This window comes from Scylla paramamosain, chromosome 43, assembly GCF_035594125.1.
Source record: "Scylla paramamosain isolate STU-SP2022 chromosome 43, ASM3559412v1, whole genome shotgun sequence".
Classification (NCBI taxonomy): Eukaryota; Metazoa; Arthropoda; class Malacostraca; order Decapoda; family Portunidae; genus Scylla; species Scylla paramamosain.
In genome coordinates this window covers 10,877,284-10,899,783 of record NC_087193.1, presented here as the reverse complement: position 1 = coordinate 10,899,783, position 22,500 = coordinate 10,877,284, and the positions used below count along the sequence as shown (strand labels likewise).

Sequence of the window (22,500 nt, the reverse complement as noted above, 5' to 3'; positions counted from 1 at the left end):
GGAAGATGATAAAGGAAGGAAGTAGGTGCTAGAGAAAGAGGAGAAAGAAAAAGAAGAAGCAGGAGGAAAAGAAGAAAGAGAGTGAAGAAAGAGATGGAGAGGAACAGGAGGAGATGAAAGGAGGAAGATAAACAAGAAGTGACATCATAACAGGTATAACTTAGGATGTTGTATAATATCTGGTATTTTAGGAGCTGTGACCGTGACCTAGCTTTGGGGATGGGGGATGGGGAGGGAGAGGGGAAGGGAGGGTATCGATCTTGCGTCCTGGGTGACATAGTGGCTAGGTAGTTAGGTGGCCTTCAGTGGGTATCGTTGTGGTTCATCTCGTGTGTGTTTGTGTGTGTGTGTGTGTGTGTGTGTGTGTGTGTGTGTGTGTGTGTGTGTGTGTGTGTGTGGGAAGCTGTGTTTTTGGGTCTGTTGTTTCTTTTCTCTTCTTCCTGTTCACATTTTTTTTTTTTTTGTCTTCCTTTTCACTTTTTATCCGATCAATAATTGTTCGTGAGAGAGTCGGACTGAAAAATAAGTTGTTTTGATGTTCCTTTCGTTTTCTCTAAATGTTTCTTTTTTTCTTTTTCTTTTCTTTCTTCTTTGTATATATATTTTTGTCTATGTGTGTGTGTGTGTGTGTATGTGTGTGTGTTTCTGTCTTGTTAACAAAATAATCGTACCAACTATGCAGAGTACAAACTAAAAGTCACTTATCAATTAGGTAATTCCTGAATGACTTTGAAAGGAATGTTAAATATAGCAAACATTCTCCGAAGACTAAATGAAATGTGACAAATTTTCCCCTTAGAGTAACGAAACATGGCAAAGATTATTCATAGGCTGAATGAAACATGGCAGACTTTCTCCGTAGACTAAATGAAATATGACAGACTTTTTCCGCAGATTAAATGAAACATGGCAGACTTTCTCCGTAGACTAAATGAAATATGAGACTTTTCCGCAGACTAAATGAAACATGATAGAGTTTTTCCGTAGACTAAATGAAACATGACAGACTTTCTCCTTATACTAAATGAAACGTGACAGACTTTTTCCGTAGACTAAATGAAACGTGACAGACTTTCTCCTTATACTAAATGAAACGTGACAGACTTTTTTCCGTAGACTAAATTAAACGTGATAGACTTTTCCGTAGACTGAATGAAATGTGACAGACTTTCTCCGTAGACTAAATGAAATGTGACAGACTTTCTCCGTAGACTAAATGAAACATGACAGACTTTCTCCGTAGACTAAATGAAACATGACAGACTTTTTCCGTAGACTAAATGAAACATGACAGACTTTCTCCGTAGACTAAATAAAACGCAGCATACATTAACGAAAGGCGACGAAAAGTTCCCATACACATTTACATCTGCTTCTAAACATGATGAATAGTGACACAGCTGACAACCCACTTTTCCACTACAAGAACATTGCAATCTTTCGTAACTTTTAAGGCAACCAACTAAACAAGACGTGGCTGGGTAACATTGCGTAAGTCAGTATGTGTGTGTGTGTGTGTGTGTGTGTGTGTGTGTGTGTGTCTTTGTGTGTAGCATCGACCTGAGTTGCGTCATGATTGGTGAATAAAGAAGTAGTACGTGTGGTGTTACGCTGACAGGGCAGAGCGGGCGTCGCTTGTCATTGGTGCAAGCGTGGTCGTGACACCCAATCAGGTAGAAATTGCGAGACAAAGGCCCTTATTCTCATTTTGCTCTCTCACCACGACTATTTTCAAAGGCCATAAAGAAAATAATAGCCCATTTTTCAAGAGTGTTTCTCATATTGATATTAAAGGAATCTTGTCAGTCTTTCACTGGAACCAATAAAAACACCCTTGAAAATCCGTGTAACTTCAACTGTAGGCTTTTTTCTTTGTGTATTTTTTAATGCATGTTGATTTTTATTATTTCTTTATTTCGCTTTATTTTATCTATTAATTATCTATGTTTTGATGAGGATTTATTAATCTTATTCTGCGAGGGCGAAGGGTGATGATGATGGTGGTGGCGTTGGTGGGGGTGGTGGTGATGATGATGATTGATGAAAATGATGGTGACACGTGGAATATGAATGAGTTATGTGCAGGCATTCTCTCTCTCTCTCTCTCTCTCTCTCTCTCTCTCTCTCTCTCTCTCTCTCTCTCTCTCTCTCTCTCTCTCTCTCTCTCTCTCTGTCTCTCTCACATCAAGTCACGTGCCACCCGCTACGTTCAAGGAAGAAAGACACAATTTCAAGGAAGACATAATACTACCTTTGTTATTAGCACTCCCTCTTTCCTCCCTTGCTCCTCCCTCCCCCATCCCTTCTTTCCCTCCTCTTACACACACTCACGCTCTTCTCACCCTCTCCCTCTTCTCTTCTTTCTTCCTTCCTTCTTTCTCCCTCTCTCTCATTCCTTTCTTCGCCCTTCCTTCCTTTCTTTGTTCTTTTATCCCTTACGTCCCACCTCTCTCTCTCTCTCTCTCTCTCTCTCTCTCTCTCTCTCTCTCTCTCTCTCTCTCTCTCTCTCTCTCTCTCTCTCTCTCTCTCTCTCTCTCTCTCTCTCTCTCTCTCTCTCTCTCTCTCTCTCTCTCTCTCTCTCTCTCTCTCTCTCTCTCTCTCTCTCTTTCCACGTATGCTAATTCCAGAGAACACAAATCACTAGTAATAATTAATAATGGAAACAATAATAGTAATACAAACTTTTAATTTTCATCAAGCAATTAAAAAGGGCCCAGAGAGAGAGAGAGAGAGAGAGAGAGAGAGAGAGAGAGAGAGAGAGAGAGAGAGAGAGAGAGAGATTGTGTGTGTGTGTGTTGTTCGTGTTTATTGTTTTTTATTTGCATGCGGCAAAGGCCTGCACATACACACACACACACACACACACACACACACACACACACACACACACACACACACACACACACACACACACAAGCACACACGCACACACGAAAGTTTGTAGAATAGTGTACACATCCCTGCTTATGCATGTTTGTCTTTCTTATTCATGTTTTTATCTATCTCTTTATTTGTTCAGTCATTTCATTTCTTATCTTATTAATTCATTTATTGGTTTTATATTCTTTGTTTCTGTCTTATTTATGATTTTTTTTATTCATTTACTATTGATCTATGAGTTTCAGTAGTTATGAGTGCGTGCGTGCGTGCATGAGTGAGTGAGTGAGTGAGTAAGTGAGTGAATTGTTGAAATTGTGATTGAGTAAGGAAGTCGGTGAATGAGTGACTGAGTGAATGAGTGACTGAGTGAATGTGTGTGTGTGTGTGTGTGTGTGTGTGTGTGTGTGTGTGTGTGTGTGTGTGTGTGTGTGTGTGTGTATGAATGAATGAGTAAGCAAGGAAGCTGGTAATGAGTTAGCCTGCTATCGAGCCAGCTAGTCAATCTGTCAGTCAGTCAGTAAGATAGCCGGTCACGTAATAATTGAGTCATTCATTCAGCCTGCCAGTGAATTGATAAGTCAGCCAATTAATCAGTCCGTTAATTGGTCACTTAATAACTCTATCAATCTTTTTTTTTTTTTTTTTGTTTTTAGTCCACTTCGTTCACTTATTCCCTCCGCCGTCACGTTCTTTTGTTTTTTATTTAATTTGTTTGTTTGTTTGTGTGTTTATTTATTTATTTGGTTAGTTAGTTCGTTAGTTATTAATTTACTTTTTTGTTTATTTCTTTATTTACTTAGTTAATTATTCATTTGTTTATATCTTTATTTATTCATCTATTTACTATTTGTTATTTTGTTTTGCTTCTTCACTTACTTGAATTTACTTGATCTGCTTCCTCTTAGGTTACGTTGCATTAGGTTAAGCTTTGACTGACTTAGCAGAGGAGGAGCCAGTGTCAGTTCTTCCCCCTTTCAGTTCGTTCACTTCCCGTATTTGCGCAGCCCGGTAGCAGCTGTTTCCAGGAATGAGCTTAAGGGTGGCAGGGTTTGCTTCCTCGATGCGTCTTGGGTTGGATTCCGGGAAGTGGCGCGTAAATTGTTACTTCCCTCAGTCGGATTAGAGAGAGAGAGAGAGAGAGAGAGAGAGAGAGAGAGAGAGAGAGAGAGAGAGAGAGAGAGAGAGAGAGAGAGAAAGGGAGATTATTGGATATGCGAATGTTTATTTGAATTATGTCTTTCCGCCCTTCTCTCTCTCTCTCTCTCTCTCTCTCTCTCTCTCTCTCTCTCTCTCTCTCTCTCTCTCTCTCTCTCTGACCTTGAATAGAGTGACAACAAACAAAAACATAATATAAAAGGTAATTAATAAAAATGAATGGAGAAAAAAATAAGACGAAATAAGAATGTGACTGGAGAGAGAGAGAGAGAGAGAGAGAGAGAGAGAGAGAGAGAGAGAGAGAGAGAGAGAGAGAGAGAGAGAGAGAGAGAGAGAGAGAGACCAAAATGTAGTACAGCAAGGAAAAGGAGAAAAAAAGAAAGAAAAATACTGGGAATAAAGATAAAAAGAGAGGTAATAATGAGAAAAAAAAAGTGATAGGAAGAAGCAAAAAATAGAAGGAAGGAATGGAAGACTAAGGAAGGTGTCTGTTTCAAAGAGAAGTCCATACAAATTATATATAAGCTTTTTTTTGAGTGGGAGAGGGAAATTTGCGTGTAGAGAGAGAGAGAGAGAGAGAGAGAGAGAGAGAGAGAGAGAGAGAGAGAGAGAGAGAGAGAGAGAGAGAGAGAGAGAAACAATTGGGTGTGATCCTTCCGCTAATCGACTTTTCAGTTTGTCAATAGTCAGCCATTGTGTGTGTGTGTGTGTGTGTGTGTGTGTGTGTGTGTGTGTGTGTGTGTGTGTGTGTGTGTGTGTGTGTGGGTATTGAGTCTAATTGCAATAACGGTCAAGGGCAACAATGGCAACGAAAAATGAAACAGTGTGTAAATAAATAAAGAAAAGCGGACGTGTAAAAATGAAAACTAAAAAAACATAAACTTAGATAAAATAAGAATAGAATAAATTGAGATAAAACAAAGTAAATAAATGGATACCAAAGAAAGAAAGAAACAACACTGATAAACAAGATAAAGAAGGAATAGATAAAAGAATTAACAGAGAGAGAGAGAGAGAGAGAGAGAGAGAGAGAGAGAGAGAGAGAGAGAGAGAGAGAGAGAGAGAGACAGAGAGAGAGAGGTTTGTTTTGACGACCGTTGTGACCCTGACATGAAGGTAAGCCAGGTGGAATTCAGGTTAATAAGCCATCCGGTGTGTGCTGCTTTGCGTGTGTCTCCGCGTGTTGCCATTGAGAGAGAGAGAGAGAGAGAGAGAGAGAGAGAGAGAGAGGGGGGGAGAGAGAGAATGGTAAAACTCGAAATTTATGTAACTTCTTTTATTTAACATGACACTGACTAGAAAAGAAAGAAATTCGTTGGTTGGCCTTCAAGAAAAGTTAATTTTTTATCACTTTTTTTAAACTTTCTTTCGCGTAGGAGTTTTAATTTTTTCTTTCTTTTCTCGTTTTCTTGATAAAAGTGTAATTTTTTGAGACGTTTTTTTTTTATTTTACTCTTTTTTTTATTGTATTGTGAATTTACTTTTCGTGATGTAATTTTCTTTTAAGTTTAAACCAATATTTTCTTTCTTTCTTCTCAACTTCTGTTATATTTGTTAACATTACACTTTTTATCGTCTATTATTTCATATATCGTTACCCCCCCTTTTTTTTTAGTCTTTCTGCATTACCAGCTTTTTTTTTTCTTTTTTTTTTTGCTCAATTATTCCATTTCTGTTTCCTACTGTGTATTTCAAATTTAACTTTACCCAATCCTACTTATCCCTTTATTAAATCTACTATCCTTTCGTCCTCTCCTTCTTTTACAGCTCCTCTTCGCCAAATAAAATTACTAAGCAGCTTAATGTTCGTGTCATTTGGCGTTAGGTTAGGTTATTACATGGAAACTGTTAACTTATTTATAGTTGCCTGTATTTTTGTCGTAAGAACATTACTGAACCCGAAGCAAACGTGCATTTACATCAAGGCCACCAGTAATAGTAGTAGTAGTAGTAGTAGTAGTAGTAGTAGTAGTAGTAGTAGTAGTAGTAACAATAGCAGTAACAGTAATAGATGTAAAAGAAGTAGTAATAACATTCATTACAATACATTCGTTATTTTCAACTATAGGGTGGATCGAAGGGTGTGTGTGTGTGTGTGTGTGTGTGTGTGTATGTGTGTGTGTGTATGTGTGTGTGTGTGTGTGTGTGTGTGTGTGTGTGTGTGTGTGTGTGTGTGTGTGTGTGTGTAGAGTGTTCAGGGAATGTGTAGAGTGTGTAAAGGGTGTGTATGTGTGTGTGTGTGTGTGTGTGTGTGTGTGTGTGTGTGTGTGTGTGTGTGTGTGTGTGTGTGTGTGTGTGTGTGTAGAGTGTTCAGGGAATGTGTAGAGTGTGTAAAGGGTGTGTATGTGTGTGTGTGTGTGTGTGTGTGTGTGTGTGTACATGACCGCCTTCCCTTCACTGCTCTGTATACCTGAAGACAAATGGACCCGTTTGCTTGGTCAATATAGTAATGTATCGCTGTGGCATTCATACTCTCTCTCTCTCTCTCTCTCTCTCTCTCTCTCTCTCTCTCTCTCTCTCTCTCTCTCTGTGGATGTCTTTATTATTCTTCATTTTGTTTTTATTCGGTCCTCTTTTTCTATCTGTTTTTCTTTTCTTTCTTTCTTCCTTTCTTTCTTTTCTCTTTCTTTCTTTTTTTGTAACTTTACCCATTTGTGGTTTTAGTCATTATGCTTTATCTTGTATTTGTTTTCTTCTTTCTTTCTCTTTCTGTGATTTCTTTTTTTCTTTTCTCTTTCCTTTCTTGCTTCTACTTTGACCTTTAATCTCTCTCTCTCTCTCTCTCTCAAGAACACAAACACAATCTTTATCTGTAAATTACAAAAAAAAGTAAATAAGTAAATGTATAAATAAATAACGGAATCTTTAAGTTAAGTCCAATGGAAAAGAAAAAAAAACACCTTAATGAACAATAACAATAAAACAAAACACTCACCAAAGAAAAAAAAAACACTCGAAATCACGTAAAATTTAAAAACAAATCACTTAAACTTCTTAAGAATTAAACTGAAAGAGAGCAAACCTAACTGAAGAAGAAGAAAACGAAACTGAAATATTGACAATTCTTGGAGTGAAAAATTAAAAGATTGTGTCCTTGTCTGAAGTTCCTGAGCTTCTGTTTAAAGGATGTCAGGGCGGATAAGATTAGACGGTGGGTATTGCTCTTACAAGTACTGGTGCCATAAATTGCTTACTACATTCTTACATGCACACGACACACTCAGAATTATGGTAAAAGTTTATAATGTCACCTCTCTTCTTTTGTGTTTTCTTCTGTTCCGTGTCACCTTCCTTTTTTTTTTTTTTTGTCTCTCTTTTCTTTGTTGTGGTGTTAAGATTATTGTTTTCTATTGCTTCCATGTTCTTTTTATTCCATATGTGTTACTTTTTCCTGTTTCTTCTATTTATCGTCTCTCTTTTCTGTTCCCCTTTTTGTTATGGTTTTGAGATGTATCACTCTATATTGATTTTCCATCTTATTTCCTTCTTTTCACGTATTTTTTTTTCTTTTGTTTTGTTCTGTTTCCCTCTATTTATCAATTATTTTCCTTTTCCTTCTAGTTATTTTTATTCGTCTGTTTCTCCTTATCTATTAGCTCTCATTTTTTCTTCTCGCTATATTTTTGAAGTTCTGAGTTGTAGTAGTAGTAGTGGTAGTAGTAGTAGTAGTAAAGACAATAGTAGAAGTAATAGTAAAGATAATAATAACACCAACCACCACAACCACTACTACTACTACTACTACTACTACTACTACTACTACTACTACTACTACTACTACTACTACTACCAACACAACAACCACAATAACACCCAGGGCTGAGACGTAATACCTAAACAAGCACTATCAACTCCACCAGGATATACCTGTTGTTTATCCTGACAGCATCAACATTCCTTACACAATCCCCTAAGGAGGACTGAATACTAAACAGTGGGATTGACCTAATAAGATAACGTACGTAGCAAGATTGGGCGTGATGAATTATCCAGAAGGTCTTTGCCTCGTTCAATACTCAATGACATAACTTGCACCACATTCGCTTCTCTCTCTCTCTGACACGAAGGTATGAGTGTCTGAGCGTTGAGTTAAGGACCGTTTGGAACACTTCTGCCCGCATTTCAATAACTTGCAATATGTTCTAATTGAAAAGATACGGGTTTTTAAGTGTGTTTTTACAGTTCTAGTGACAGAGTAGCAAGATTTCTTCATTATTAACAGGAGAAACGCTCTTGAGAACTTAGTTAATCATCTCCATGGCCTTTGAAAATAGGCGTGGTGAGAGAGTAAAGGGTTTCTGAATACGAGCCTAGGAATACATTCTTAAGCGTCTCTGCGTTTAATCTTGACTACTTGCTTTTAATTGGACCTAGTCTTGTGAAAGTTGCCAAGATTATTTGAGTTTTCAGAGATGCTATATTTGTTTTAATGGAAGCTGCTTGGGTTTTCATAGATGTCATGATTCTATTAAAGTTACTAGGGTTAACAAGGGCGTATTCTTGATTTTAATGGGAGAAGAAAGAAATCGGTTGTCAAATGTGTTCGCAAATGACTAGAATTAACTTACAGGATCGACGTTTAGTGGTGTTGGATAGTAAATTGGGGCAGAGGTATAAGGTCGACCACCCGAGCCTTGCGTCGTTAATCACGCTAAACACTGAGGGACGGGCTGATGTATAACGTGTCGTTAATCAAGGGTTTGAGAACGTTAAGTACATTCCAGAGAGGTTTTCGAAGCGTGTAATTTCCTTGTAATGACCGCCAGGCGTCGTGAAGTTATGTACAAGTCTATTAAACAAAACAAAACAAAAATAAAAAAAAAAGGAAAGAAAAACGTACGAACACATCCAGAAAAATAAGAATAAACCAATGAACGGTCGTGTATAGACGTTGATATGTAGCTACATGTACTTAAGTGTGTTTCATTAGGTGTTTGACCTCTTGTAAAAGAAGTTAAGTAATAGACTGAAGAATCCATTAATGGATCTGTAATGAGGGTAGAGCTTAGAAATAATATAGTTTACAGTCCATTAAAAGAATTGAACTGTAATAGTAAAATGTTCATAGCGAAAGTAATAACAGTACTTGAGTAATTGAACTGTAGCAAGGTGAGAGATTAGATATATTAAAATGAACAGTCCATTAAGAGAAATGAATTATGGAAGTCAAACAAAGGAATGTAGGTAACGAAAATGGGAAAATAACTGAGACAAGAGACAAGAGTGTGAACAGGCGATAAAAAAAAGTAAAAAAAAAACCTGGACTGAAATAAAACAATAACAAAATGACAGTGAAATAAGACAGTTAGAGTTTAAAGGTTCAGAGGCAAGAATGTGAACCGTCCATTAAAAAGACTGAGCTGAAATAACGTGGACATTCAGCGGAGGTCATAAATTGGACTAAAAGAACAGTTAATCGTCGCCTTTTTTTACGAGTTAACGCGCTGACGTGAAGGATTACATGTTAGAATTAAAGACTTTGTTCTCTGTATTCCTTTTTTTCTGTCTTTTTTTTTCACTTTCTTTATATTCTCTGTTTTTCAGTTTTTTCCTTCGCTTTTCTTTCCTTTGTATCTTTTTTTTATTTTCTTATTTTTACTGTTTTCTTTATTTACTGTCTTTCTTTTTTATCATTTTGTTTTTATTATACATAAGTTTGACACATATTTTTCGTCTTCCCTCTTTCACACCAAGTTTCTTTTTACGCTATTCTATCTTGTCATGAAACACCCTTGAAAATCCTCAATAGCTTCCATTAGTCTCTGGCAAACTATCACTAGAATCTTGGAAAATATCTTTGAAAACCCCAATACTTTTCCCTAGAACCTTACAAACTATTCTTGAAAATTCCAATAACTTTCACTGGTGCCCGACAAACTATCACTAGAGTCCTGAAAGCATCCTTGAAAACCCCAATAACTTCCATTAATGCCTGACAAACTATCACTGGCATCTTGAATATCCCCTTGAAAGTCCCGGATAACTTCTACTACAGTCAAAATTGAGCTGCTCGAGATAAAAAACATTACGGAATACAAACCTTTGACACATCGCCTGACCGTATACAGTAACTCGATGCAAGTGTTGAATTTTCTAACGCTCCATTGATTCCTTTAGACTGCAGTTCCAGCGGTTGTATATTCATTACATTGACTTAGGATGAAAAAAATTTAGATGTGAATGGTGAAAGGGGGCTGCTGTGTTTTTCATAACTCTCGATTTGCGGGTGAATGCATTTTTTTCAAAGGAACTTTTATGCTCTTTTCTCCCCGCCAAGTTTAAAGGAACGTTAAATCCACTCCTTGATCCTACTGTACTTAGAGACTGCAAATATTTATCGAGCTTCCAAGTGTACATGATATACTAAAATAAATTCCAGCTCTTCTCTTTCTTCTCCTCCTCTTTCTCTTCTTCCTATTCGTTCTCCTTCTTCTTTTCGTCTTTTCTCCGTGTTTGGTCTTCATGTTCACAGGTGATATTTATGATTGATCTGTGTGCTGGGAAATGTTGTTGTTGTTGTTGTTGTTGTTGTTGTTAGTCTTCTGGTCGCCGCTCTTCTTCTTTTCTTCTTCTTCTTCTTCTTGTTTTTCTTCTTCATGTTCTTGTTCTTGTTCTTCTTCATGTTTTTCTTGTTCTCTTTGTTCTTGTTCATCATTATTGCATATTACGAAGAAAGTAAAAAAAAGAAAAAGAGAAACTCAGGAGCTCTTAACATTACATTAACACGAATAACATACTAGAAAAACCTTCATTAACTTCAATAAAATAATAAAAAGGGACTATTATTATTATTATTATTATTATTATTATTATTATTATTATTATTATTATTATTATTATTATTATTATTATCATTATTATTATTATTATTGTTATTTCACTCCAGTATTTTTCCACTCGAGCGCGCCATGATGTTATGTGCACTCAGGTATATTATTTACAAGCTGTCTGGTTCGCGGGCATTCCACAAGATGTATGTCATGGAGTGTTTATTTGCTATGCTGCTGAATTATTTGTTTGTATTTTACCATCACATTTTGGCCTTTTCTTCCAGTTGCGATCTTCATAATGATATATCCTTTTCTATCTATCTATCTATATATCCGTTTATCAACCTCTCTATCTATCTGCTGGTTTGTTTTGCTGTCTGTCTGTCTACTTTTTACATACGTATGTATGTATGTATGTATGTATGTATCTCTGCCTATCTATCTATTTATCTATCTATCTATCTATCTATCTATCTATCTATCTATCTATCTGTTTGCTTGTCTGCTCATCTCTCTATCTGTGTGTCAGTCTATCTAATTATCCATCTATCTATCTATCTATCTATCTATCTACTTATATATCCATCCATCTAAATATCTATTAATTTTTTATCTCATTACTAAAGCTACGTAAATTGCCACGGACATCAACCCATACAGCACAGTAAAATAAATTCACGGTAGATAAACAATTACACAAGCAAATGAAAAGGCAAACAGAAGTAAATAAACAGATAAAAACATCAAAAAATGAATGTAGAACCGAATACACAACGCGCCGAAACGTGCCCTGTGACATGTAAACAAAAGCACGTGGGTAGTCGTTGGCAGGGACGCGGCTGAGGGTGACTTGGCAGGAGGATGTTAGAGAAGACCTGTGTTGTTCATAGCGAGGAGGGCGTAAGCTTATGATAGCCATTCAGAAATAACACAAGTAAATGGTGTGTATACTGTAGTTAGGATAAGGATTTTCTTTGTGATTCTGTCAATGCTCCTGACTCGCATATGTCAAGCTGAGTAAGGAATTCAGTATATACGCATGTATGGAATCTGAACATAAGAACATAATGACCATGTGTCTGCAATAAGGGTGTAATAGGGATGAGTTTGTACGGCTTCGTGTTGGGATGCCTCTGTCCTATGATTTTTGATGAGCAACAGTAATCTCATTAATTTACAACTCATAGAAATTTGTGAGTGAAGAATACTAGTTTTGCCTTGAAATTAATGGATGTAATTTGCCATTCATATTTAGATCTCAGTGATGACACTTCTGTGGGTCTTACATAAGGCATTGTAGTCTTTTGTTGCATGTCTTTAAGGGAAACTATATAATTATGCATTAGCTTTTCAACTGTGTAATCCATTTCAATTATTTTCTAGACCAGTGTATGTTTGGCAGTACACGAGGAAGATGGATGCAGCCTCAGAACTCATCAAGCTTTCCTCGAGCGACTCCATCTATGGGACGCTCTCGAACTTTGACATTGAGAAGAAGATTGGAAAGGGCCAGTTCAGTGTGGTGTACCGGGCACGATGCAAGGTGGACCAGGCAGTGGTGGCCCTCAAGAAGGTGCAGATATTCGAGATGATGGACTCCAAAGCAAGATTAGACTGTATGAAGGAGATAAACTTACTGCAGGTGTGCATTATGATAAGCTGGAGTCATATTAGGCTAGAAAAATAACCCCATTTAGGTCACCAATAATTTTCCAGTGGTAGTGACCAGTTACTGTGCCATTCAGCAAGGGAAAGCGGCTTGTGGTGTGTGTGAGGTTTCAGGCTAAGTCATAGATTAATTCCCATGACAGCTGACAATCACAAGTAATCAAGACCATGGTGAATCACACACACACACACACACACACACACACACACAGAATATCATCCCTCTATATCTCCACAGAAACTGAACCACCCAAACATCATCCAATATTTGGCATCATTCATTGAGGACAACGAGCTCAACATTGTCCTGGAGTTGGCTGATGCAGGCGATCTCTCACGCATGATCCGTCACTTCAAGAAACAGCAGAGACTCATCCCAGAGAAGACCATCTGGAAGTACTTTGTGCAGCTGTGCTCAGCCCTAGACCACATGCACACCAAGAGGATCATGCACAGAGGTGGGTATGAGTGGAAGGGATTGTGGTGGTCTTCTTGTAAGAGTATGCCAAGTAAAGGCATTATATTTGCTACTATATAAAGCCCACTTTTGCCCATAAAAAAGTAAATAAATAAATAATTAATAAATAAATAAAGAAAGATATAAATGTTTACCCTGCATCTTATGTGCCCATGATAAAATTATGATTTCGCCCTGAAAATTTACAGTGTGCCCTGTGTTAGTGCATTTCATAAGCCGACAAGTTTTGTGTATACTTTACCTTACTGTAATCTAATGTCAGTTTGTGTTCTAGGCTGAGATTCCTCTTAAAAGGAGTTAGCCAAGATAAGACCACATCCCTCATATCAATGTAGGAGTAAAAGTACAGAGAAGAGGATTCCCATTCTTCTCACTCCATTCCTTTCTGTTATCTCTATGATATTCAGAGAATACCATAGCAATATTCTTCCAACTTATCTTTGCAGTGTAATAAAGCAAGGAAGTAACAGTGTTCCTCCTCCTGACAGACATTAAGCCAGCCAACGTCTTCATCACAGCACAAGGTGTGGTGAAGCTGGGTGACCTTGGCCTTGGAAGGTTCTTCAGCTCCAAGACCACAGCCGCTCACTCCCTTGTTGGCACGCCTTACTACATGAGTCCCGAGAGGATTCATGAACATGGATATAACTTCAAGAGCGACATTTGGTCCCTTGGGTGTTTGCTCTATGAGGTTGGTAGTTGTGCAGGCTGTGCTGACGTGATGAGTTGCTAGGTTGTTGTGGTACATGTGCTTCTGTTGTGCTTATTGGGATGATTACAGTTAATTAGTGTGAGGGCTTTTCTTATCCATTTTTTGTTCTTGGGTGGTCTCCTCAGTACTCATCATCTTCATCATACATCATCAAAAAATATATTAATTTATTGTCTTCTTTTCAGATGGCTGCCTTGCAGAGTCCTTTCTATGGCGATAAGATGAACCTTTATTCACTGTGTAAGAAGATAGAGACTTGTGAATACCCTCCCCTCCCCTCAGACCACTACTCATCCCAGGTGAGTATGAACTCAGACCACAAATACGTCCCATCAGCCAGACTGTGTTTTGGATAATGCACTACCATATATATTGATCATGGCTGAGAGATCATCATCATCATCATCATCATCATTTTGAAAGATTTCAGACATGCTCACATGAGTTGGACTTGTTCATGAAACATTGGCTTGCTGGACAGCACAGTTTAACAGTCTCATAATAAATACATAAGGCCCTTCTATGCCTCTTCATTTCAGATTTTCCAGGTTCTATTTCTAGAAACTAGTTTTGAAATAGATGATGATTTTTAATGTAACATGACACCCTGCTGTTACAGCTCCGGACACTGGTTGACAGCTGCATCAACCCCGAGCCAGACCAGCGGCCGGACATCACACATGTGTACAGTGTGGCGCGGGAGATGCACAGCCAGTCACAGTCCCCCAGCTCTTGCAGCTCGGCCCTGTCAGCGGCCACTGTGGATGATAGCAGACACAGCCTGGAACAGATCCGTCTGAGGGACTAGCAGCGTGCCAACTGGCGGAGGTATACACGATCTGAGGAGAAGACCACCCCCAATGCTCAGGCTGCCTGGAATGAGCCATCCAACCCAGGGCAGTCCAGAGAGTCCATCCGGTCTGGCAACCATGACATGGGGATGCCGGGATCGGGCCAGGCTGCCGCACCCACTAGGGAGATGTGGGCACGGGACCCAAGGGCAACCAGCCTCTCAGACTCCTATGAGAAGAGGAGCCACAGCCAGGCACAACATAGGAGGCACAGCTCCTCCAGCCGGTCAGACAGCAACTCCGGCCAGCAGCGGCCTCCTGTCAGGACCAACATCCCCAGGAACTCTCAGGACGATCTCTCACTAGTCAACATCTCCAATGGCAGTGAGGTGAGGATCCCCATGCAGGACTCCCCTATATTAACATCGCCACATGGGGCTGGCATGTACCCACCCAGGAACAGGTACACCGTGCGCCTCCCACCACTCAGCAAGAGGCAATACTGATTCACCACTCATCCTGCAGTGCTGAATGTTGCTCATGCTGCCTGTTGGTCACAAGCATCTAAGCAGGGACAGGCTGTCAACACCACTCATCTGACACTTAGCAGGGACTCTGGTTGTACAGAATCCCAGTTTGATTCTGCCATGCTCACCTAGTCAGCTTATGAAGTTCATGATGCAGGCAAGTTGTGTACAGTGACATGGTGACATGTGTCAGATGAGAGCACATCTTTCAGTGAAGCAGGTGTTTGGTGATACAGTGAGAGGAAATTATCGTGTATACTTCCACCAGTTCATTAGTGAGCTAGACATTTAGATATTTCTTCAGGATACTGATTCCGTCTTCTTTTTTCAGAGAGCTCATTTTATGATATTTTGGTATCATGAAGAGCTGTTCAAAACATTATTATGTGGTATAAAATGTTTGTAGTTATTGCAGGAGAGAACAGCATCATAAGGCATTAATTACATGTTATGTCCTAAAATAGGAAAAATATAGGAAGGAGAAGGAATGCCCATCCTTATGGATATGTGTTTTACTTCAGTGTGAGGGAATGATTCAGATAATCACAAACCATTAATTAGACAAGTGTTCTAAGTTTCTCAGAAAAGACTTGGAAGCCTCCTCAGTGAATGCTGTAGTTATTCCTGTGTGAAGAAGTGAGAAACCATGGTCAGCTTATTTGGCAATAAATTTCATGGAGGCTGAAGAGAAGTGTGATTCAAATAATCATCACACACACTCAGGAGCATAACATTTTATTCCCTCCAGTAAGCCTTGCAATACTTAAGATCCGTCCTCAAGTGTGATAGAGAGAAGACTTGCCAGCTTAACTCAGTAACATGAGACAATTGGAAAGGACTTGCAGAGGATCATATACTGAGTTCATAGTTTTTCATTTTTGATGTATTGACTGCTGGGTCACTGATCATGAAGGGTTAATCTTTCAGTTAAGCCGCTGCAGGTGTGTTGTGTCTACGTGCCAGACTGTGATGTATTTGATTGTTAATTAATTAATTACAATTTTAACTTATGTTCACATCCTTTGCAATATCTGTCTCTTCTTGTCTCACTGTTAGTAATTATATTTTGACAAGGGTAATATTGAAAATTTAATTATCATTTCATATGCATCTTTCAGTGCAGATATTTACATTGTGGGGATTTGTTTTCACCAAGAACTACTGAAATGAAATGAAAAATGTTGTCAACTAGAGGAATTAATCTTCCAAAGATTTAAAGTGTGTGTGTCTGTGTGTGTGTGTGTAAAGTTACTTATCAAAAGGTAGCTGAGAGAGTGATATGAATAAGCCCCTTGGCCACAGTCAAGTAGTAGATTGTTATCTAACATGTAAATAAATCAACCAAATGCAAACTTTATTTTATACAACATAGATGCATGTAGATACTCAACACACAGAAGACTATCCTTACTTGTCTAAAATACTGCAGCACCTGCTGAGCCTAGGCAGGTGTGCTACAATGCCAGCATGTACCACCACCACCACCAGCCAGCCAAAGCCAGTACTGCTAAGTTCATGCTGGGTTGTAATGTAGATAAATACAAACATTACTCACTAGGAGAGATTTATGTACAGACATCTTCAATCTTTGAGTTAGTTTTTGTTACACACTGTACAGGCCAAAGTATCTTAAGTTGTACTAAGTTATAGATCAGCTTTTGCTTTCATCCAAGGCCACTTTTATTGTTAGTAAAGATACCACCTGAACTGTACTTACTTCATTCCAATAAAGTTACACTTCACAGTTTTTATTTGTTGGAGTTTCATTTCAAAACTATTACTTAAAGGATATTAGTTAAATACATAGGTATTCTTAGTATTACTTTCCTAGCAAAATCATCAGGTAAAGGATATTGATAAACAAAGCTGTATAAAAATTAAAAAAAGAAAGTTAAATGGAGCAATGAACTATGTATTGACCACAAAGTAAAATATATAGGTAAATATTCTTAGTATCCTTTTTGCATTGTGACAGTTTAGTAGGTGAAATGTGTAGTATATATAGCCAATGAATAATGAAAATATCAGATTGGATGCTAAACTATTTTTGTGGAGTAAAATCAATATCAGCCTCAATATTGGCTATAACCTGAGTTTAATGGCATTTAATCTGGTAAAAAGTGAATGAAGGCCATAGAGGAATAAACCCACCTAGTACATAAAATAATATAAATCCATAGTAATGTTCTGCTTTAATATACTGGTTTATAATACACTGCAAGTAGAGTTGTTAGAGTTTATGGATTTTTTTATCCTCAACTGCAGTAATATAAGCGATATGAAATAGAAGAGAGAGAGAGAGAGAGAGAGAGAGAGAGAGAGAGAGAGATATTAATAGTGAATGAAACAGATGGTAATAATATAGGTAACAGAAAATCAATTGAGCCAAATAAATAAGATAAGGTAAAAGAGAGATAATCATGAGAAGTAATTGAAACAGTTCATAATAAAGAAAGCAGAGCCCCTTGTATTAAATAAAGGGAATAAGGTAACAAAGAGAAATAATAACAATGAAAACAAATGAAACGGTTAATGATAATAGTAAAAGAAAAAGATCGTGTGTTAAATAGAGATAATCAGGTAAAAGATATAAATAATAACGAAAAATGAGTGGAAGAGTCATAGTAGTAAAGACAACAGTGAAACAATTACGTAAAATATTAAATATCTGAGAGGCACATTCACATAACAATGAGGAAGGTAAATAAAATAAATAAATAAATAACAGTAAGAGAAGCAGTAATATGGAGATCTGGGAAAAGCAGGAGGAGGTAAAAGAGATCACAAGACAAGAGAGAAATAGTAATATGAAGACCACAGAAAAGCAGGATGAATAAAGGTCACAAGAAGTCACGCGCACTAGCCTCATGATAAACCTCATTTCTCTCTCCCTTTGTCCCACCAGCAATGGACGGCGGGGGGCGGGACTACACGGGCCACCTACAGTAATTGAGCAGCCCTTCCTAAATGCAACAATCGCGATAGCAGCTTTTACCCCTGTTGGTGGTTAGTAATGGTCGTGTAAGCTATGAAACTGACCATCTGGGGAAATTTAATGGTTGGCTTACTTAACAACCAATTCTAATAGGTGGCTCCATGTTGGATGTAACTCTTACCTTCGAGATACCGGATGAAACAAGTATATAAAGTGTAACTGAATTCTACCGATTATAAAATGACTAACGACAGGTTTTGAGGGAAGGATACAACGTGCTAGATGCCCAAAAATGGGGTTTGATTGCATCTAGATCCAAGATTCGAGACACCAGGTAAAATTTACTATATATAGCATGCATTACTGAACTCTCAGATTTAAACGGAGCACCGACAGTAGCTTTAGATTTAAGCAGAGACTACATTATACACTTAGGAGTACCTAGTATTTCACTGTGCTTGAATGACTGATGATTGACAAAAGAGAGAGAGAGAGAGAGAGAGAGAGAGAGAGAGAGAGAGAGAGAGAGAATCAAGAGGCAGAAAGAACAAAAATAAGAGAGAAAAATGTGAAAGAATATGAAAAAAATGGAATGGAGGAAGGAAGGGAAATATGAAACGAATAAAGAAGATAATGAAAGAAAGCAAAACGTTAAGATTTCAATATTTTCCTCTTGGAAACTTTTCTTTCTTTTCTTCTTTCTTTCTTATCTCTCTACTTGGTCTCATTCTATTGATTTTATTGTTCTCTCTCTCTCTCTCTCTCTCTCTCTCTCTCTCTCTCTCTCTCTCTCTCTCTCTCTCTCTCCTTACCCCCAACAAACCCAAATCTAAACACACGAAAGCTTCAAACCATCTAAGGAAGAGGAAGATGAAACAGAGGAAGAGGAGGAGGAACCACACATCACCAAACAAAGCTTCAATTCACCAAATCTAAACTAACCGAAATTTCCTGCAGTCCGTTCGAAGCTAATACACAAGAGGAGAGGGCGCAGAAAGCCTAGTAGGAGGACGGAGTTGCCGTGTTTATATTTGAGACGCGAAGAGCATCAAGGACTCAATCAGCCACAGTTTTTGAGGACCTGTGTTAGGTGTTTCCAGCCAGGCCCGTCATAATTCATACAGCGTGTGATGGAGTAAGTGTTCCTGTATTTTCTGTATTTATGTATTTCAGCACTTGCTCATTTTGATGCCGTACCTCAGCCTTCAACAGACTCCTAGTGAGTTATTATTGGGTAAATAATTCATTAGTGTGTTGAAATGTGCCTGTATTCTTTAATGTTTTGCTTCAGGAACTACCTCAAACGGTCCTCTAGTGATGGTTTGACCAGAGTTATGAGTTGTCAGTGGGAAAATCTCGAAAATCTCTCATTAGGACGCTTGGTGGGAAAATAACTTAGAACATTGGGGGGTGGAGAGGAAGTAACTGTTTATGTATTCCTGTATCTATTTTTTTTTTTTTTGTATTCTTCAATGTTTTGGTGCCTGATCTCAATCTCCGGTTCCTAGTGATAGTTTAACAAGGATTCTGAGTTGTTAGAAAGTCACGCGTTAGAATTTAACGTGCACTATGAGTCCCAGAATTTCGGTATCTTTGTATTTGTAGGTAGATCGTGGAGGTAGAGAAGAATTAGTGTAGAGACTTAATTTGAGTGAAGCTTCTCGTATCCTTTAAGGCAGACAGGACAGGGGCCCGTGTTGAGAAACGCTTTACTCTCACTACGCCTATTTTCCAAGGCTACAGTGATGATTAGCGAGGTTCTCAAGAGCGTTGTTCCTGCCTCAAACGTAAACATTAACAAGCAGTCTGTTACCCCTCGCGCGCCACATTTGTATCACCACCACCACCATCACCACAACCACCACCACCACCAACAACAACAATAACATGAACATGAAACAGCCTGCCCTGCTGTGGTCACCCTAAGAGGACAAGAAAACCTAATTAGTCTCAGAGTGAGTCTTGCCACTTATTGAAGTTTTTTAAGAACATCTCTGGAGAGTGTTTTCTCTTCTCACGAAACTGGCGCACACTGACTTCTCTTTGTTGCTTGGCCATGTTGGCGTATGTGCTGTTCTTAAGACTAATGACATCTCCGACCCAGTCCTAGCGGCGCAGCGAACTTATGAAAATTTCCTAGCGCTTATGACAGATTTAGACCGTTTATGGGGGAGAGAAAAAAAAAAAAAAAAAAAAAAAAAAAAAAAAAAAATATATATATATATATATATATATATATATATATATATATATATATATATATATATATATATATATATATATATATATATATATATATATATATAATCACCATTTTGAAGGCTTACGACAGATTCATAACCATATGACTTTCGTAAGGCTTTTATAAGGTTTTTGTAAGGTGTCATTATAGATAATCACTTAACCAGACTGCATGTATTACTCGTGGAAGGGGAGAAAAAATAGGCTTGGGTTGTAAAGGGTAGGCTAGTGTTGCCATGTTTCCCTTGATCCTAGGTTAATCCTCGTCCTTTATTCCCTTTGGTCATCCCCACACCTGATGCAGTGCAGGCCGGACTGACCTTTATTAATCTGTCGAGTTATTCCTAGCCTGGGTTTATATTCTGAAACACTTCTGGCCACACCTTCACCTCAAAAGGCTCTAGTTGAGATGACACGGGTTTTTAAGGGTTTCTTTGATTCTAGTGACATAATGACAACATTTATGCTTTATCAATAGGAGAAACACTCTTGAGAACCAGGCTAATAATTTCTGTGACATCTGAAAATTGTCATAGTGAGAGGGCAGTGCTTTTGAACACGGGCCCTTCGGCGGTGCAAACTGGTAGCCGGGTGGGGATCTACGTATCATGGAACAAGAGCACCAGACAGGACAAAGAAGTGACCATGGAAGCGGACTGTTAACGTCAACATTCGGTCCCTTTTCTGTTTTCAGTTGTTGGTGTGCTAATAGCGGATATCGAAGGTAGAGACGAGACTCACTGTTTGCTGAAGACTTAGTGATCATAGACGCGCAGGCGGAAGTACAAAATTGAGCTAATGCGGCAGGAAAGTCTTCAAAGGGGAGGGTTGAGAGTTCGCACACAAGTTGAAGACAGTAATGATGATGAGCAAGGCGAGGAGGGATGTGCGAGTTACGTAGTGCTGTGAGGAGGGAAGGAATAAAATAAGTGCAAAACAGTTCAAAACTTGAATTAGATGCTGGCTGAGTCAAGTGCATGTTAAGTGGAAGTTGGGGAGAGAACTTGAATTGAGTGGGAAAAGTGGGGTAGGAATCTCTGAAGTATTTTGTGAAGAGAGAATGTCAAAGAGACTGAGGTTGAAGATTAAACAGTCCCATATCCTTAAACTGTTCTTTCATCAGGGATATTTTCAAAGGCCATTGGGATGATTACTCAGATTCCCGTGGGTGTTTCTCTTGTTGAAAATGCAGATCCCCTTTTTAAACTATCTCTAGAATCATGAAACTAGCCTTAAAAAACTCTCGTAACTTCCAGAACCTGTCAAAACTGTCGAGATGAAACGCTGAAACGCGTAATAATATGATTTACAACATAGCGAGACTAGTTATGACGAAGATATAGGGGAAACTAAAAAAAAAATGAGGATAATACTAAGATGAGCATTTGGTACATCACTTGGAGAACATTTAAGATTGAGGAGGAGGAGGAGGGATGGAGTGAAGTTTAGTGCGAGGGTGACAAGGAAAGCGGAATTAAGACGAGTTAATTATCTGGGAAGAAGAGAAGATAAGGAGTCTATTAGAAGAGCCTGGAGGATACTTGTTGTGAGGAGGAGATCGAGGGATGACGGAAAATGAAATGGTGAGATGCACTTAAGATGGAGCTGCAAAGAATGGGAGCAAGAGAAGGTCATAAAACGTAATAGTAACGCATTAAAAGACTGGATAAAGTTTCTGGTAATAGAAAAACTGCAAAAGAAGAAAAAAAGGACAACAACAACAACAATATAGTGATAAAAGCCAATTGCTGTTTGTCATCCATTACCAGCAACGAAAAAGGAGTAAAAACAAGATGAAAAACACAAAACAAATATGGACCAAACAGAAAGCATCACCCAATATAGAAAGAAGAGAGAGATCTGAACACAATACACACCATGGCTGTATCTTGCCGTTCATCTCCCTTAGAACTATAAAGGATTAGGTGGGAGACGTTTCTGGCTGGCATAAATTCGTCTCTCTTCTCTATTGACTCCTCCACCACCTCCTGTTCCTCCTCTTCTTTCCCCTCTTGCTCCTCCTCCTCCTCTCCTTCCTGTGATTGTCGTTGGTTAATTAATGTAATGGACAGCCCCAGATTACCTGTTTGGGAGACCGTTGATAATTAAGGTCTCCAGTGGCAGCTACTGTGGCGTGTGTTAGAGGGAAGGGTGGGATCTATAGAGTATTGCTCTTTGTATGACCTGTATTGACTCCTCCGTCTCCCTTTGACTTTATTGTTCTAGTGTATTTGATCAGTCACTGACCTGGCTGCGTTCTCAAGCGTAATTGTCTCGCATCTCGAAGACTTGGGCTCTGGTGGAAGTGAATCAGGTCTCAGGAGTGTTTTCGTGACTCCATTG

At 38.5% G+C, this 22,500-nt stretch overlaps 1 protein-coding gene and 1 long non-coding RNA gene across 5 annotated transcripts in view; both read left to right on the top strand.

Annotated features, from left to right (window-relative positions):
* The window catches only part of LOC135093559 (serine/threonine-protein kinase Nek7-like), a 22,425-nt gene extending 5,693 nt beyond the window's left edge, over nucleotides 1–16,732 (top strand). The window contains exons 2-7 of one of the 4 annotated variants that reach the window (XM_063992918.1): nucleotides 2–153; nucleotides 12,189–12,447; nucleotides 12,712–12,931; nucleotides 13,440–13,642; nucleotides 13,849–13,962; nucleotides 14,283–16,732. In XM_063992918.1, coding sequence (XP_063848988.1) covers nucleotides 12,220–12,447; nucleotides 12,712–12,931; nucleotides 13,440–13,642; nucleotides 13,849–13,962; nucleotides 14,283–14,471 — 954 coding nt within the window. In that variant the 5' untranslated portion in view covers nucleotides 2–153; nucleotides 12,189–12,219 and the 3' untranslated portion in view covers nucleotides 14,472–16,732. Of the gene's footprint in view, nucleotide 1; nucleotides 154–11,586; nucleotides 11,747–12,188; nucleotides 12,448–12,711; nucleotides 12,932–13,439; nucleotides 13,643–13,848; nucleotides 13,963–14,282 lie in introns of those variants that run through there. The other 3 variants (XM_063992916.1, XM_063992919.1, XM_063992917.1) reach the window with 3 other exon arrangements.
* Nucleotides 16,733–18,788: 2,056 nt separating this feature from the next.
* The window catches only part of LOC135093558 (uncharacterized), a 36,210-nt gene continuing 32,498 nt past the window's right edge, over nucleotides 18,789–22,500 (top strand). The window contains exon 1 of the long non-coding RNA XR_010263418.1: nucleotides 18,789–19,051. This is a non-coding gene — a long non-coding RNA (uncharacterized LOC135093558). The remainder of the gene's footprint in view (nucleotides 19,052–22,500) is intronic.